Source organism: Leiobunum rupestre, chromosome 7, assembly GCF_980474605.1.
Source record: "Leiobunum rupestre chromosome 7, qqLeiRupe1.1.hap1, whole genome shotgun sequence".
NCBI classification, from domain to species: domain Eukaryota; kingdom Metazoa; phylum Arthropoda; class Arachnida; order Opiliones; family Sclerosomatidae; genus Leiobunum; species Leiobunum rupestre.
In genome coordinates, this window is record NC_143390.1 from 44,338,224 (window position 1) to 44,354,717 (window position 16,494).

The 16,494-nt window shown below is 35.7% G+C and overlaps 1 protein-coding gene across 1 annotated transcript; it reads right to left on the reverse strand.

Annotated features, from left to right (window-relative positions):
• Positions 1-4,867: 4,867 nt before the first annotated feature.
• On the reverse strand, positions 4,868-15,114 carry LOC149936444 (uncharacterized). Its single transcript, XM_090154177.1, has 3 exons — positions 14,945-15,114; positions 7,175-7,462; positions 4,868-5,231 (listed from the first exon to the last, which is right to left on the reverse strand). The coding sequence occupies exons 2-3, from the start codon at positions 7,460-7,462 to the stop codon at positions 4,935-4,937; spliced, it is 585 nt and encodes a 194-aa protein (XP_090010303.1). The 5' UTR covers positions 14,945-15,114; the 3' UTR covers positions 4,868-4,934.
• Between the last annotated feature and the right edge of the window lie 1,380 nt (positions 15,115-16,494).

A 16,494-nucleotide genomic window follows, 5' to 3' on the forward strand; every position in this document is an offset into this window, starting at 1 on the left:
AATAGTCATATTATTAATCCAAGGTACTATTGTCTCTACAAACCTTGGTCTCAGCTAACACTTGTCGCTATGGAAGTTATCTGATATTATTTAGTAATTTACATACATGGTGTGCCCATTATATTTTCTTAGGCCGCGGTAAATATTATTTAATAGTTCTTTATTCATTATCCTTAAACTAAATCGATTATATTTCATTTTGTTTTTCACGGCTAAGGAGGAGAGACAGTGCCCACCTTGCAGTCTCAGCCTCTCAGGGGTATTCTCAGTTAATTCTCAGATAACAATAATTCATTCTTGACTGACTACGTATAATAAGCATTGTGAAATTAACAAGTATTATTATAGAAATTAGATGGGTTAAGCCTGTGGTACAAAATGTGTACCGAACTTGTAGGAGTGAAGATAGTTTTATCGCGTACAGTCTACACTCCTACAAGTTTTCTACAGCTGGCTAAACTATGTATATCTACTGCAACAAGCATTGTGATATTAATAAATGCCAAAAATTCAGTATTATTTTCAAAACTAGACAGATATATCTTCCACAAGGTTTTGAATTTTTAGTTATTGCCTTGAGAAATCCCAACGAAGATTTGGGAACAATTAGAACATCCCCTACATGTTTTCAACAACTGGATAAACCTGTGTCTTGTAAATAAGGCAAAGAAGTAAGCAACTATGAGCGGATTAAAATGTAAAAAAGTGAATAATAAAAACAAATAAAATTGGTTTGCCTCCAAATGGATTTTCATTTTACTTTATCGCTATATTTAAGAGTCTACAAGTACAGGCCAACCATAAAACAAATTAACACATTATTGGTTGATGGATCAATGGTAAATATCCTTTATTTTCTATAAAAATTGACAATTTACGGTTATACTAGTTTTATTGTTTTTCCTTTGCTCAAGGTTTGTTTTAAAATATGCCCTGAATTAGATTAAAGAGTTCACTAAAATCCCCTAGAAATTAGGTAAACCGTCCCTTTAAGCCTTCTTTATCTTCTGGCTATCGAATTATACTTGCAGACACATTATAAAAAAATTTATTGAGTCTTTTTGAGATGTTTCTAACACTGTTTTATGTTATGTCTGAAGCGGTCGGTCTGAAGTTTCATGGAATGATACACTCCAATGTCTAACAAACCAGAGGAATACTAATAGACGTTTATCTGGTGACAATACCTGTCTTCTACTCCCTATAATTATGTTACAATTTTATATAAACCATTACAATATTAAGTAATGAAACATCCCTGGAAAATGTTCAGATGCTCTGAGCTACCAAATTTCCTGACTTCGTAAATGATAGGCCTAATTCTAAACATACTCTTGAATTCAATATCATGATAACGATTAACAATTAAACTATCATAATTCATTATACTCATTCGGAAATTTCGTGCCGTACTTAAAAAATTTCTAATTACTTCCATTTCATCATCAGATGAGGATTCTGAGCTTGATATATCTGAATTTAATAAATTAAGTAACATGCCCATTACGGCCGCCATTTTTTTATTTTATTTTAGGTTAGACTATTCGGGATCTAGTCCCGAACTGTCCGGGAAATTTTTCTGACGTCAGAGCTCAGTCCTTAACAGTTCTTTGAGCAGTCCAGGACTGGCGAATAGTTTTCACCTAATATAACTATTAACTTATGAGTCCTGGCTGTCGGAAATATTACTTCTTGGCAATTTCTGGGAAGATGTTTTATTTAAGTGCCTATAAACGCTCTATATAGTCTGTGATTTTTAGTCTGCGTTTGGAACAACTTTCAGTAAACATTTTGCATGTGAAGAATAGGATAAATAAAGATAAATTACAAATAATTTAAAAATAGCATAAAACTATAATAGTTCTTTTTATAAAATAACCTTGGCCATCTTGTTGAAATGTAATAATAATAATAATAATAAGCTAGGCTAATACCCAAGGCACCACCTTAGGCCTAAGTCATCAAGCCTCCTCGCTTCAGTTGTGGATCCGTTTTCTCTCCCACTAAAGAGTTTATGAACTCATTCTTAGGCATTGGCTGAACTATTCCAGGGCAACATTTCAACAATATGGGCAAGCGTAAAATCAACTATTGAAAATTTTCAATATATTTAAATAAAAACAAACTTGAGATTACGAAATAAATATAAAATAATTAAATAAAATGTTGTGAAACAAAGGAATTTAAGAAATTTTGATTTAAGAAAAAATCAATTAAGAATAGAATTCGTGTATTCTGGAAGAAAAATGAATTTGTTGAACCTCTGAGGAATTTTATTATATAGGCGGTGCTAAACATGTTCATCAGAAATACAATTTTTATTTTTCTTGAGCAAATAAATTAAAATAACTACAAATCAAATCGCCCCCAGAACAAGGAAATAAAAAACGCGAATTCTACACATTTAAAAGGAGTATAAAGTCTTTTAAAAATTGGTGCTTAGTAAATGTGGGTGTAGTAATTTAATTTCACCAAATCTGCACTCTAGTATAATACGATAGGAGCTTTCCTACGTTTACCAATCATTTACCACTAAACTACGATGAACGCCCACGGCAAAGGCTTTGCAGAAGTGAATCAACGGCACTACTAACGACTAAAGCGTGAGATTCATCGATCATCCTACTGTATACTCCCTTTACAAGGAAATATAACCTCCAGTATTTTTGTCGCCTGCCCAAACGGTCCCAATAGGTGTTTCAAGCACAGTAGATACAGGGACGAGAAAGCAGGGAGAAAAATTCGATTTTGAACGTCTTCATATTCACGGGGAGTTAGATGTAAACAAACCGCGGCCATTGTTAAGACGTGGTTCACCATGGACAGTATTATTGTAGTTAGTTTTTACCATTTTGATGTTAAATTAAAAATAAAACTACGAGCGTAAATAAAAAATTCCCATTTGTTTTGAACACTTAAGCCTAGTCAAGAACCGCTAAAATTAGGTGACCGCCATTTTTTTTGTTTACAACTAACTCTCCTTGCGTTTAGGTCGTTTTAAGTGATATATTCCAACAGACGCCGCCAATACACTTTCTCGTCCCTGTATCTACTGTCCTTGGGTGTTTTCATAAAATCCGGCTATGTTGTTTCCCCCCCCCCCCCTCCCCTACTAAGATTTCCCCCTCAGTCTTTGATGGCAGTTCAGTTAATTATGTTCCAGTTCTAAAACCGTCAGCGCGACTCGAATAAATGTACGTCAACAGGCTGGCAAACATGTTTCCCAAAAAATAAAAAAAAAAACAAACTACAGAGAGGTACATGTCCCTTCCTAGAGTATACCACCTCATAAGCAGTTCTTTGATGGGGATTTTACGAAAACACCTTTTGTAGCCGCTCCCTCCTATGGCTTTTGACATTTTCGGCGCTGTCCTAAACACGTTGAAGGTTATATTCCCTTTAAACCATCCGTTTCACATACTTTTATCAAATAGCATCCAAAATAAATGTACATTTGTCGTGAATATTACGGCAAAGATAACATTCTGGGTAATCTTGGAACGTAGGGCCGACGGGTGTTTGAAAAAGTTCCAGCTGGATGCAGCGGGTCCTCAGTGATCCTCTCGAGCCTCCTCCGTTTTAAAAGGGATCATCAGAGGCAGGCAAGGCGCCAGCTGCACCATTTCTTCAGCTACTTCTTCCGAAAGGACCCAAAAAACCTTCAAAATATCTACAAAGTACGAGCCCGTAAATGCGTCTCTTAGCCGACCAATAAACTCCAAGAAAACCGCCCGAAGAAAACAAAAAAGATAAAGATAACAAATCTAGCATCTCTGAAAGCGAAGTTTAACGACAATTGACACCCGGTGACGGACTGTGGCCGCTACTGCCTTTTCTCCTCGGAATGAAGTAGTTTTATTTACGGAAAAATTACTTATAATATAATAAACGATTAGTTATATACACGTTATAGGATCCAATTTACAAATTTGCGTAATAAATTTACTACCTGAAGTATCTAATATATTGCTTACGAAATCCCTTAGTAACGGATTACTAAATTACTAGGACCAAAAGTAAATTAAACCGCAGTTATCAGACTGCTATACTCCCCATGTTGGAGGCGTTTTCCTTATGAAGTTACAATTTGAACGATGGTTGTTTAACTGCGAAATCGTGGGGTTCGTTCGATAGGAAGTTATTGTACCCTGTAAGAAAGACCAGTCAATAATTGTGTCGCTTTGCTAACTATATCTACCCTATTTGGTATATATATGTATTGTTATCAATTGTGTTTCCTTAGTTTTGACAAAGACCCACGGGTCGAAAGCTCAACCTAAGAATGGGTTAGTTTTAATTAATTTTTAATGTTTTAAAAATTGAAATAAAACAATTTTTACATCCATGTGTTTCCTCCGTTAAAATTTTTTAAATTACATTTCGACCTCGAATTGGAAATTTTGAGCGCTCCTAGGCCGAAAATTTTTTTGTTTTTAGGAAACCATTTTTTATACATAGAAATAGCTATACCCACAATTCCCAAGGGAAATTAGCTTTTATTTGACTCGATTTTCTTATAATTTTCATAAGGCTATCGCCCTCCTACTCTGAGTGCTATTTCGATAACTTCGGTTCATTTACTTCTGCCTGGAAAATTACTTACCAAAAAAAATTAAAATTAAAACACTTTTACATAAAATTTCTTTTAAAAAATTGCACCCAGGGCCTCAAGGGAACATTGCTACATGAGGCACGTACCTCATGTTTTTCAAAACTCCTTTCCTAAAACTATTACAGAAGGAAGATATGATTTATAAATAAGTAAAAATAAATATACCTAGACAATGAATTTTTTACATTTTACATCGGTAAGTTTTATGCCATAATGGCGTTGTACACATTTGACTCGAAATTCAGACCGATTGTAATCTGACAAGTGAGTCAAACTTGCTAAAATGATAATGTCCTAGCTGCGTAGATATCGTAAACTAGCGTTAGTACGAAATGGTTTCCAAGTTGTTTCTGTGCACGACTATTTGACTGTTGTAAAGGTGTATTCGGTCGTAATCTTCGTAGGGATGGGCCATGTCCTCGTACGGGCGATTGTTCATGGAGATGAGTTCGGGAGAAGGGTCGTAGCAGGAGGGGGCCATCCCGTTGTGGCGCGGAGAGGCCCCGCCGCACGAGTCCTCCTGCGCCAACAACTCGTCCTCCTCCCCGTCCTCTTCCTCGGCGGGGCTGCCAGCATCGGCCGACCGCGACGACGACGCGCCGAAAGTGAACGGCCACGTCTGCAATTCAAATCAACAAACCCATTTTCATTTTAAATCATTTTTATTTGCATTTCTTTCAATTTTAAGTAGTTTTAATTTTAATTAGGTCCAATTTTAAGTAGTTTCAATTTTAATTAGGTCCAATTTTAAGTAGTTTCAATTTTAATTAGGTCCAATTTTAAGTAGTTTCAATTTTAATTAGGTCCAATTTTAAGTAGTTTCAATTTTAATTAGGTCCAATTTTAAGTAGTTTCAATTTTAATTAGGTCCAATTTTAAGTAGTTTCAATTTTAATTAGGTCCAATTTTAAGTAGTTTCAATTTTAATTAGGTCCAATTTTAAGTAGTTTCAATTTTAATTAGGTCCAATTTTAAGTAGTTTCAATTTTAATTAGGTAAAATTTTAAGTAGTTTCAATTTTAATTAGGTCCAATTTTAAGTAGTTTCAATTTTAATTAGGTCCAATTTTAAGTAGTTTCAATTTTAATTAGGTCCAATTTTAAGTAGTTTCAATTTTAATTAGGTCCAATTTTAAGTAGTTTCAATTTTAATTAGGTCCAATTTTAAGTAGTTTCAATTTTAATTAGGTCCAATTTTAAGTAGTTTCAATTTTAATTAGGTCCAATTTTAAGTAGTTTCAATTTTAATTAGGTCCAATTTTAAGTAGTTTCAATTTTAATTAGGTCCAATTTTAAGTAGTTTCAATTTTAATTAGGTCCAATTTTAAGTAGTTTCAATTTTAATTAGGTAAAATTTTAAGTAGTTTCAATTTTAATTAGGTCCAATTTTAAGTAGTTTCAATTTTAATTAGGTCCAATTTTAAGTAGTTTCAATTTTAATTAGGTCCAATTTTAAGTAGTTTCAATTTTAATTAGGTCCAATTTTAAGTAGTTTCAATTTTAATTAGGTCCAATTTTAAGTAGTTTCAATTTTAATTAGGTCCAATTTTAAGTAGTTTCAATTTTAATTAGGTCCAATTTTAAGTAGTTTCAATTTTAATTAGGTCCAATTTTAAGTAGTTTCAATTTTAATTAGGTCCAATTTTAAGTAGTTTCAATTTCAATTACTTACCATTTTAAGTAGTTTCATTTTCAATTACTTACCATTGTAAGTAGTTTCAATTTCAATTACTTACCATTTTAAGTAGTTTCAATTTCAATTACTTACCATTTTAAGTAGTTTCAATTTCAATTACTTACAATTTTAAGTAGTTTCAATTTCAATTACTTACCATTTTAAGTAGTTTCAATTTCAATTACTTACCATTTTAAGTAGTTTCAATTTCAATTACTTACCCTTTTAAGTAGTTTCAATTTCAATAACTTTCAATTTTAAGTAATTTAAATTGAAATGACTTCAAATTGAAATGACTTCAAATTGAAATGACTTCAAATTGAAATGACTTCAAATTGAAATGACTTCAAATTGAAATGACTTCAAATTGAAATGACTTCAAATTGAAATGACTTCAAATTGAAATGACTTCAAATTGAAATTACTTTAAATGGAAATGACTTCAAATTGAAATGACTTCAAATTGAAATGACTTCAAATTGAAATTACTTTAAATGGAAATGACTTCAAATTGAAATGACTTCAAATTGAAATTACTTTAAATTGAAATGACTACAAATTGAAATTACTTCAAATTGAAATGACTTCAAATTGAAATTACTTTAAATTGAAATGACTTCAAATTGAAATTACTTCAAATTGAAATGACTTCAAATTGAAAGGACTTCAAATTGAAATTACTTCAAATTTAAATTACTTCAAATTTAAATTACTTCAAATTTAAATTACTCGACCTCAAAAAAGGCCGAGTACTCGATGATGTTGGACTACTCGCACAGCCCTATTTAAAATTATTTCTTTATATAAATTACAAAATTTGCCCAGTTAATGCGCGAATAGCAGATGACCAACATCAAGTTTAAAGTCGTTAAAAAAACCAGTGCTTACGAAGTTAATTGGATGCATCGATCCTTGCTGGGTGTCGTCTTCGGCCAGCACCTTTCGTAGGTGCGAAATGTAACTGGACGCCAGTCTCAACGTGTCCAACTTGGAGAGTTTGGTGTCCGCCGGTACCCAAGGCAAAGAGGTCTTCAGCCTAGAGAAGGCCTTGCTGAGGACTCTCATGCGGGCCCTTTCCCGGGCGTTGGCGGCGTTCCTTTGAACTGGACGCTCCTTACGGTTGGATCTGTGCCCCGATGACGCTTGATCCTGGTGCACTCGTCGACGGCGAGCCATCTGTTAATCAAAATTAACATTAATTTGTGACCTTTTAAAATACTAAAGATTATATAAAATTCTCAGGTGTAGGAACATTAGGTCAGACATTCGTCAAAATCACTGTACATAAAAGAGTAATTGGAAAATCTTGACCAATTTTAATCCTGAAATCTGTACGAAAATGGTTGATAAAATCTTGACCAATTGGAAAATCCAGAAATATGTATGAAAATCGTAGCAAAAATCTTAATTTGAAAATCCAGAAATAGGTATGAAACTCGTAGCAAAAATAATAACCAATTTGAAAATATAGAAATCGGTATGAAAATCGTAGCAAAAATCTTGATCATTTTGAAGATCCAGAAATCTGGATGAAAATCGTAGCAAAAATCTTGATCAATTTGAAATTATAGAAATATGGATGAAAATCGTTGACAAAATCTAAAAATGATCGTGAATAGGTTCTTAGGACAACATTAAAATTCTGGAGTCAGACAATCAAATCATGAAATCTATGTGAAAATCCGTGCAAAAATCAGCACAAAAAAACGTAGAAAGAGCACGAAAATTGTACTCTAAAATCTCAAAATCAGTTTCAGATTTCGGAAATAGCTTTGCAAGTGTCCGACCACTCGGGTGGGTCCCTCCTGAAAAACACAAGAAGAATAAACATTATCTTAACAAAATGACTGATGTCAGAACACACTAGAGACGCGCCTTCTTAAGTTTCAAACCAAACAGATTTGTAAGTTATTTACGCAAGAGGCGCGAAATCGGGATTTGTGAGTTCCCAGGCTTCGCGTTCGCTATGTTGCTTTGTATTCCTCGATTTCGCGACCCACCGAAGTTGACCCGTTTGATCCCGACGCGTCAAATGTATGCCTGCTTGTCATAACTGGAAAACCTCTCCCTGAAAACAACAGCTCCCGAAATTGCGAACTTCGATTGCTGCCTCAGAAATAGACGCTTCAATAAAACATCTTCAACGAGTAATAATTCCGAGAGCCAGGACCTGCAAGATACTGTTTATATAGTGCTTGTTGAAGTAATGAAAACGTTTTACCTGTAAACAGAACGTCGTGTTTGTGCTAAGCTTTAATACGTCAAAAAAAAGCTACCTGGTTAAGGGGGAAGACTACAGTGGCCATTGTCTACTTTCGCGCTATTCTTTTAATTTTATATTTTAACTTATAAAATTAATATTTAAGTGTAGAACAGCCTCTTGTTTAGTGCTTAAAATAATTTTGACCATTTTAAATTTAAAAGTAATTAAATTATTACGTTTTAATTCGGACCCCCGGAGCTAAACAAGTTGGGCAAGCGCCCAAACTACCCTTTAGTTAGGACCTTATATCTCGTTAACTATTAATATTAGAATTATAAAAATTATTTTAAGCACTAGAGGAAGGTTCAGCCTAATATGAAAATTATAATTCAATTATGTAATTGTTAAAACAGAACCGTTGAGCTTGAACGAAAAAGAGGCGTTTACTGTATTCTTCCCCCTTAAAACTAAAGTAAACACTCGCATACCGTCAGTGGCGGCGCTAGGGGGTAGGCCAGGTAGGCCACTGCCTACCTTCAAATTTCAAGGGGACCCCAAATCATCCTATAAATTGATCTAGAAAGGGCCTCAAAATTCTCCCAAGAGATAAAATTCGCTTAAAGAGGCAATAGGCGAATCTCATTAATTCCTTATATAAAATGTATAATGAAAAAGTGATATTTGAGTCTTTCATTGTAAAATTTATTCCAGGAACCAAGTATACTAAAAGGTTTTAATCGTTATTTTTTATTCAAGCATTTCGTTGAAAAAAAGGGGGGGGGGTCGAGTGCCCATTTGGTTTGCCTACCCTGGTGAAAATTCCTGGCGCCGCCACTGCATACCGTACGGGTGAAAAGTGGTCATTATTTTAACAAGCACTATAAACAGGAACTTTCAGGTTCTAGCTCTCAGAAATACTATATCTGGGCGTTTTCCTTGAAGATGTTTTATCGAATCGCCTATTCCCTGAAGCTAGTCCATCAGGAGTGAGTAGTACAAATTTACCCCCATTTGTCGATATTCAGTTTTTATTGTGTAGTTTCTATCAAATAATTTAAATTTGGTAAAAGTGAGTGTAAATAAGTTTATAATAGGCGAAAATTATTTGTTTATCCGGGGCATATAGCATAGGGCAAAAGGTGTAAATTGAATTTCGAAGATGACGTCAAAGTGTACCCTAAAATGTTCAATAGAATAATTCGTAAAAGTACAATTTCGGGGATCATTTTCAAACCAAAATGGCGGAACTTGACCCGCTAATGGAATTTTTAAATTCATCTTTATCATCTGAGGAAGAAAATGAAATAATTGATACAATGTTTCTAATTTCCCGCAACTTTAGAATGATTTTTTTAAATTACGAAACAAATGTAATTAAAAATTATACCTCTTAAGAGTTTAAACCCTTTTTTCGTGTTAAGCCTCGCGTATTCGAAAACTTAGCCACCCGTTTCGGTGAATCAGTTTCATGGATACATTTTGGCCATTGAAAGCAGGAACTCAAAAGGGATGGCCACAATTAAACCTTAAGCCTCAACGGGTAATGCATTGATATCAATCGCGGTAATCGGAACAATATAGGTTTCTCCATCTAAGTTGGAAATACTATCCCCTTCACAATAATTCAGAAAAACTGCAAAGCAAAACGTATTACCCTCTCCAATGATATGATAATTATTGTTTTCAATGTAAATAAAACCATTAACAGTCTTTGTAAAAAAAATTAATAGTTGGTCTCTCATCATAAAATTCGTGAAACACTTCCGTGTTTGAGTTATCGCTCGACGATTCCATTGCAGCTGCCGAATTAGTCAGACTACAAATCAGACGCGTTTTTAAGCTATTTACACCGATTCCCCCTACTTCCGAGGAGGGGTAAAAAGTGTAGCACCAAAAGTCCCAAATACCCCGAAACTCTACCAATAGTTTACGGTGTAGTGTATTTTGCGTAAAATTCGGACGCGAATAATTTGCAAAAGCGTAAAAAGTTTACACTTTTCGTCCCCGGTGTAAGCGAAAACTTTTTGCCTAATAGGTGTTTTTTTTTTTCGCTTGTCCGGGGACAAAAAGTGTAAACTTTTTGCCCTAAGACGTTTTTTTCGCCTGTTCTCGGGGTAAGATTTACCCCGTCCCGAATTTTGTTCGCTTGTTCCAGAGCTCTAAAGCCCCATTTTCATGCTCGCTGGTAGCGGATAAAAATCGTCAAAATTCGTTTCCGCGACTCGCAGGCGTGAAAATAAAGCTAAAATATCTGTTTGAAACAGATCGACGCGGAAAGTGAAAAAGTGTATAGCTGAAGCGGATTTTGTCGATTTTTACCCGCTACCAGCGAGCATGAAAATGGGGCTTAAGGTTACACTTTTTACTCCTCCTAGCTTGGTCGTCTGCTTAAATTTCGTTTCACGACAACATGACGGGCAAGCTTTTTTTAAATAACCTTTAACCTTTAACTTCTTACTCCAACTCGTTTTTTCGTCAAGACAGAATTGAAGTAAAATGACGTCATATGGCTACACTTTTTAACCTGCTCAAAAAATCCAGAACAGGCGAAAAAAACGACCTTATTTCGAGAGTAATATCCATCTAGGACTTAAAAATGAAACACGTATCTTCTCAAACTCGACGCAGTTTTCAGTGAGCCAGGAACTTTCCGACTAACGGCGGTAGCATATACCACATCACGGCTTAGCATTTATCGCTTACTCTACTACTCCTTTGGTATTACTTCTGTTATTAAAGAACAATAAAACTGGGGAAACCCGAACAACGGATGTAATAGCTTTTTGTTCCATTTGTCCCTCTAGATTCATTCTGAATAAATCTCTAATCGATATAGAAATTAAGTTTGTTTCGAAGATTCAACACCTTTATTAGCGAACTGAAAAATTGATCCAAAAATGATCTCAATCCTTCGGTTTCGAGAGATCTCGGGGCGTTTGAGAGCGGTAAATCAAATCTTAATAATCGGAGTAGATCCGATCGCGTAAAGGAAAAGGGAAATGTTGCTCGGAGCTGTATCGGAGCGCTAGATTATGGAACAGGTGAAACTTATTGGGGCAGATACGAGCCAGGTAATGGGACATCAAATGTTGAACGGTGCAATCTCGAATCGCCTGAGAGCAGTACATGGAGCACGCGAAAAATGATCAGAGCAAATTCTAGCGCGCAAACGGAATGCGTAATGTTGATCGGAGCAAATTCTAGCGCGCAAACGGAACGCGTAATGTTGATCGGAGCAAATCCGAGCGCGCAAACGGAACGCGTAATGTTGATCGGAGCAAATCCGAGCGCGCAAACGGAACGCGTAATGTTGATCGAAGCAAATCCGTGCGCGCAAACGCAACGCGTAATGTTGATCGGAGCAAATCTGAGCGCGCAAACGGAACGCGTAATGTTGATCGGAGCAAATCCGTTCGCGCAAACGCAACGCGTAATGTTGATCGGAGCAAATCTGAGCGCGCAAACGGAACGCGTAATGTTGATCGGAGCAAATCCGTGCGCGCAAACGCAACGCGTAATGTTGATCGAAGCAAATTCTAGCGCGCAAACGGAACGCGTAATATTGATCGGAGCAAATCCGTGCGCGCAAACGCAACGCGTAATGTTGATCGGAGCAAACGGAACGTGTATTATTGATCGGAGCAATCTCGAAGCGTCCGTGAACAGTCAAACGGAAAACGCTAATTTTAAATACTCATTATTGGATTCCCATTCAATTTATCGCTGATAATATTATTTTAACGTAGCAAATTCTCCGTGTAATGTGAAACCATCTTAAGTTCTTTATTGTCTGCCGGAATTTGATCCTTTTATTGACAATCATTGGAATAAATACGGAAAAAAGGACAAGGGTCTGTTAGCTACTTCTCAAATACCTCTAATTTTCTTAAATTATACAATTCACTCCTGATATTAGTCACGTTGATCAGCTTTGCATCGTAATGCGATACGTACTTGATACTTCTCGACGGTCACGATGCTTTTCGCGCATTAAAAGTTTTTTTACACGATGCCGGCAATTTGGAACAGGTAATCGTTGAAACTCTTTAAAAGTGAGATGTAGACATTAAAAAATGCAGAGGATAAAGCTACGATAATACATCAAATATGTCTTAAATCTTGCGTGTAATACTGCAGCAGAATCTTCGCGAGCTGCGATTTCTTATTTTTATTTTATTCAAAATTTGTATGTGTGGCTTTTTGCATGTACTCTACAAAATCACCTTTGAAAGAATGCGTGCATTGTACAAAAGCCCTCAGATACAAGATGGTCAGCTCGGGCTGATGCAGTTTTTGTGTCATTAAAAGCTACCGTACCATTAATAAGCGAAAATCTACAACGAAAAGCTGTTTCCAGAACCAAGAACACGTAGAAGTGACTAAGAACTATATACGATAACTTTGTCCCCCGTTGCCATGAGGTTATATTTCTCAGAGTGGAAACGCCCTAACAGATCTGTCTGTAGCGCCATCTGGGAAATGCAAAAGTGCCCACGTTGATTGGAGATTCCAAAAATGGAAAAATATTTTTTAATTTTCATTTTAATCTATAATTTTAAAAAATAATTATATTGAGCATTAGTAAATTTAAAGTTTTCATTTTCCACCACTATATGAAAAAGTAGGCCCTGTCAGACAATTGCCTGAGATTAAGAAGTATAACTTCATGGTGCCAGTATTTAATAATTTCATAGTTCTTAGGAACAAAACACTTCAACGCGTGACAGCTGCTATTAAATCACTGCAAAATTCAGAATTGTGTTTATCAACTAACTAGCATTAAACCTTTGGGATCTCTGAAAACATTTATTAGAACAGAAATTAGAGTTGGTTTCACTAAAATTGAAATAGAAACTGCAACATTGGTGGACTGTAATTGTAAATACAAAGATCAACAATAGCGCAAGAAGAAACGCGAGGCATTTTATGATCAAAATGCAGAAAATGAAATAATTTTGACTGGACGGAAAAACTTCCAGAATTAACAACAGATTTTGATTATTTTTTATTTTTGAGCATTTATCCGAACTTGAAGTAAATACAATGATAACTGAACTCATCTGTATATTAAAGGGACTTTCAAGAAAGACCTAGTCGATTTGAAATACGTCATTCGGTCGTAACTTTGGCTTCACAACGAACGGCGACCGAATGACGTATTTTAAATTGACCAGAGGGTCTCTTGAAAGTCCCTTTAAGATGATATTGACACTGACAATACCAGATATTAACATTTTCATTTTTGAGTCTACGCTAAGGGAATCCGCCTCCAGCCTACTACAAAAATGTATGAGAATTTACTTAGTGGATTAAAATCTACATTTCCGAATGTTGAAACTCTGTTGCGTATTTATCAAACTATTCCCAAAAGTAACGCATCAGGAGAACGCAGTATTTCAGCTCTAAAGATACTAAAACGTTATTACGAAACTCCATTGATCAAGAGCGACTAGATAATTTAGCTATTTTACATTTAGAATTCAGCGAAACGTTTTATTTTATTTATTTTAATGAAACAATTAAATTTCTTGGTTAAAATAAAAATTATAAAGAAATTAATGTCAAGTATTCGTAAACACGAAGCTGAAAACCAAATACCTGAACTAAATAATTTTAATAAAGTACTATAAAATGAATTTCTTTGATAAATTTGATATTCAACTCTTTCCTTAAACCATTTTTTACATTTGTAAATCGGAGCCCCAGAAATCAAATTGCGCCTAGGTCCCGAAGAGATATAAACGCGCCGCTGATTTTAAGTAGCAAAAATCCTACGTGCTTAATTTTCAAATTCATTGATTCACAGTCAAACAATGACCACACAAAAGCCATAATTTACTTAAAGGGAACTCTACTATACAAGATAATTAGGAAATATATTAAACACCTTTCGATCTAAGTACCACAGGTCTTTGAACACTAAAGTTCAATAATTTTTCCTAATTCAATGGTTATTATGAAACAATACAATATAGGGTTTCCATAAAATGAAATCCAAGGTTCCCAGTGGCGGCGCCAGCAATAGGCGCAGGTAGGCACGTGCCTACCTGTGAATTTCAAAGGGGCAACCAAAAGCGATGATTAAGGGCCACCAAAAACAATGATTAGGTGCCTCCAAAAACTATAATTATGTGCTTTCAAAAACTATTATTGGGCCTTAATAATGGCAATATGTGTTGTTTAAATGGACGGACTCCAAAGAATTTTATAAAAAATGTCGTTAAAAGATCCACACAGTGGGTATCGGTAACAGAGTTAATAGACCTTATAGGGCCTATAAACTCGTAAGGGGGCCTCAAAACTTGCGCCTACCCAGGAATAATTCCTGGCGCCGCCACTGAAGGTTCCTCGCGATTCCAGAGCCCATTTTTATCTTTTTAGCTTGTGACACAGACCAAAATATTTACAAAGGTGAACCACGTCTTCAGTGTAAAAATAGAAGGAATAAATCTTACCTCAAGAAATGAAATGCGGAAAGAAATGATTGAAAACGACACTAAAATGATTTCTCTAATTGTTGCGAGCGACTAGCGGAAGAGCGGGATCTGTTCGGGAGACAGCATCCCTGGCGCCGGAACATTTCAATCGAAACGCGTTATCTTCGGAAAAGAGGTTCTCCGATGAGAGCGTTCTTCTTCATCCAGAGAGACGCTTGGAAGCGAATGCCATATCCCTTATAGGGTTTTCTAATAAGGCTCCTCGAGATGGGGGACAGCGGTGGGCGGATTCATTCGAATTGTCTTTCGGGACCATCGGCGCGCGGGGTGGGACCCGACACCTTCTCAGCGGGATGCCTCTTTCGGTTCGGTGCCAACAGACGCATGGAAATAGGGGGATAACCGCGAAAAAGAGCAACCAACTACAGACTCCGCGTCTAGATTCGAGACCCCCGTTTCTTGGCGGTTCCGGACACAGAACCGGAGGAAGTAAAGTCTTCGTTTGTCGGTCATCCGTCGCTGTACGGTTGTAAGTTGGTGGTAATCTGGTCCTGACGGTTTAAAGTTTTAAAATGGTGTTGAAACTAGCAGCACGCTCCGACTCTAGTGGGGCAATGGGGACCAGGGTCGCGTTTCTAGCGGCCATCCCCGATTTCGCCCTCGGTGGGTCTAGTTGCCAGTCAGGGGTCACGAAAGACAAATTCTCAACTTGGGAGGTGAAATATAGGGAGCTTCGAATGACGTGAGCGACCAGAACACCACCGTTATGTCATCGGGCCGAGAAGCGCGCAACAACAGACCACGGCGGAACAAACGTCAGTAATACAATACGCGGACGTAAACAAAATGCTCGGTGTTCATCGAACTTGCTGAAAATTATTACTTTATGGCCCTAATACAACGTTAAAGGGCATATATTTTATTTCGAAATGTCGTCTAAAACTAGCGCCAGTTACCCCAAGCTTCTTTTAAAGGTGGTGGTAGAGACTTGAAATTAGTGATCCAACATAAATATTGGGAGGCACATTAGTTAGTTAAATCAAGTAGCAATTTGCGATAATATGTAGCAATGGTTAACAATTTTAATTTTTTTAATTGTTCTCACAACCCAAACTAATTTTTCAAACAGAAAGACAAACGATCGTAGTATAATAGTAACATAACCTAACTTAAATTAACCATCCAAAATGCAAAATACTTTCTATATAACTCAAAATACAAAATGTAAAATGCAAAATACTTTCTCCATAACTCAAAATGCAAAATGTAAAATGCAAAATATTTTCTCCATAACTCAAAATGCATAAAGGAAAATGCAAAATACTTTCTCCATAGCTCAAAATGCAAAAAGGAAAATGCAAAATCCTTTTTCTAACTCAAAACGCAAAATGTAAAATGCAAAATACTTTTTCTAACTCAAAATGTAAAATGCAAAATACTTTTTCTAACTCAAAATGTAAAATGCGAAATACTTTTTCTAACTCAAAATGTAAAATGCGAAATACTTTTTCTAACTCAAAATGTAAAATGCGAAATACTTTTTCTAACTCAAAATGTAAAATGCAAAA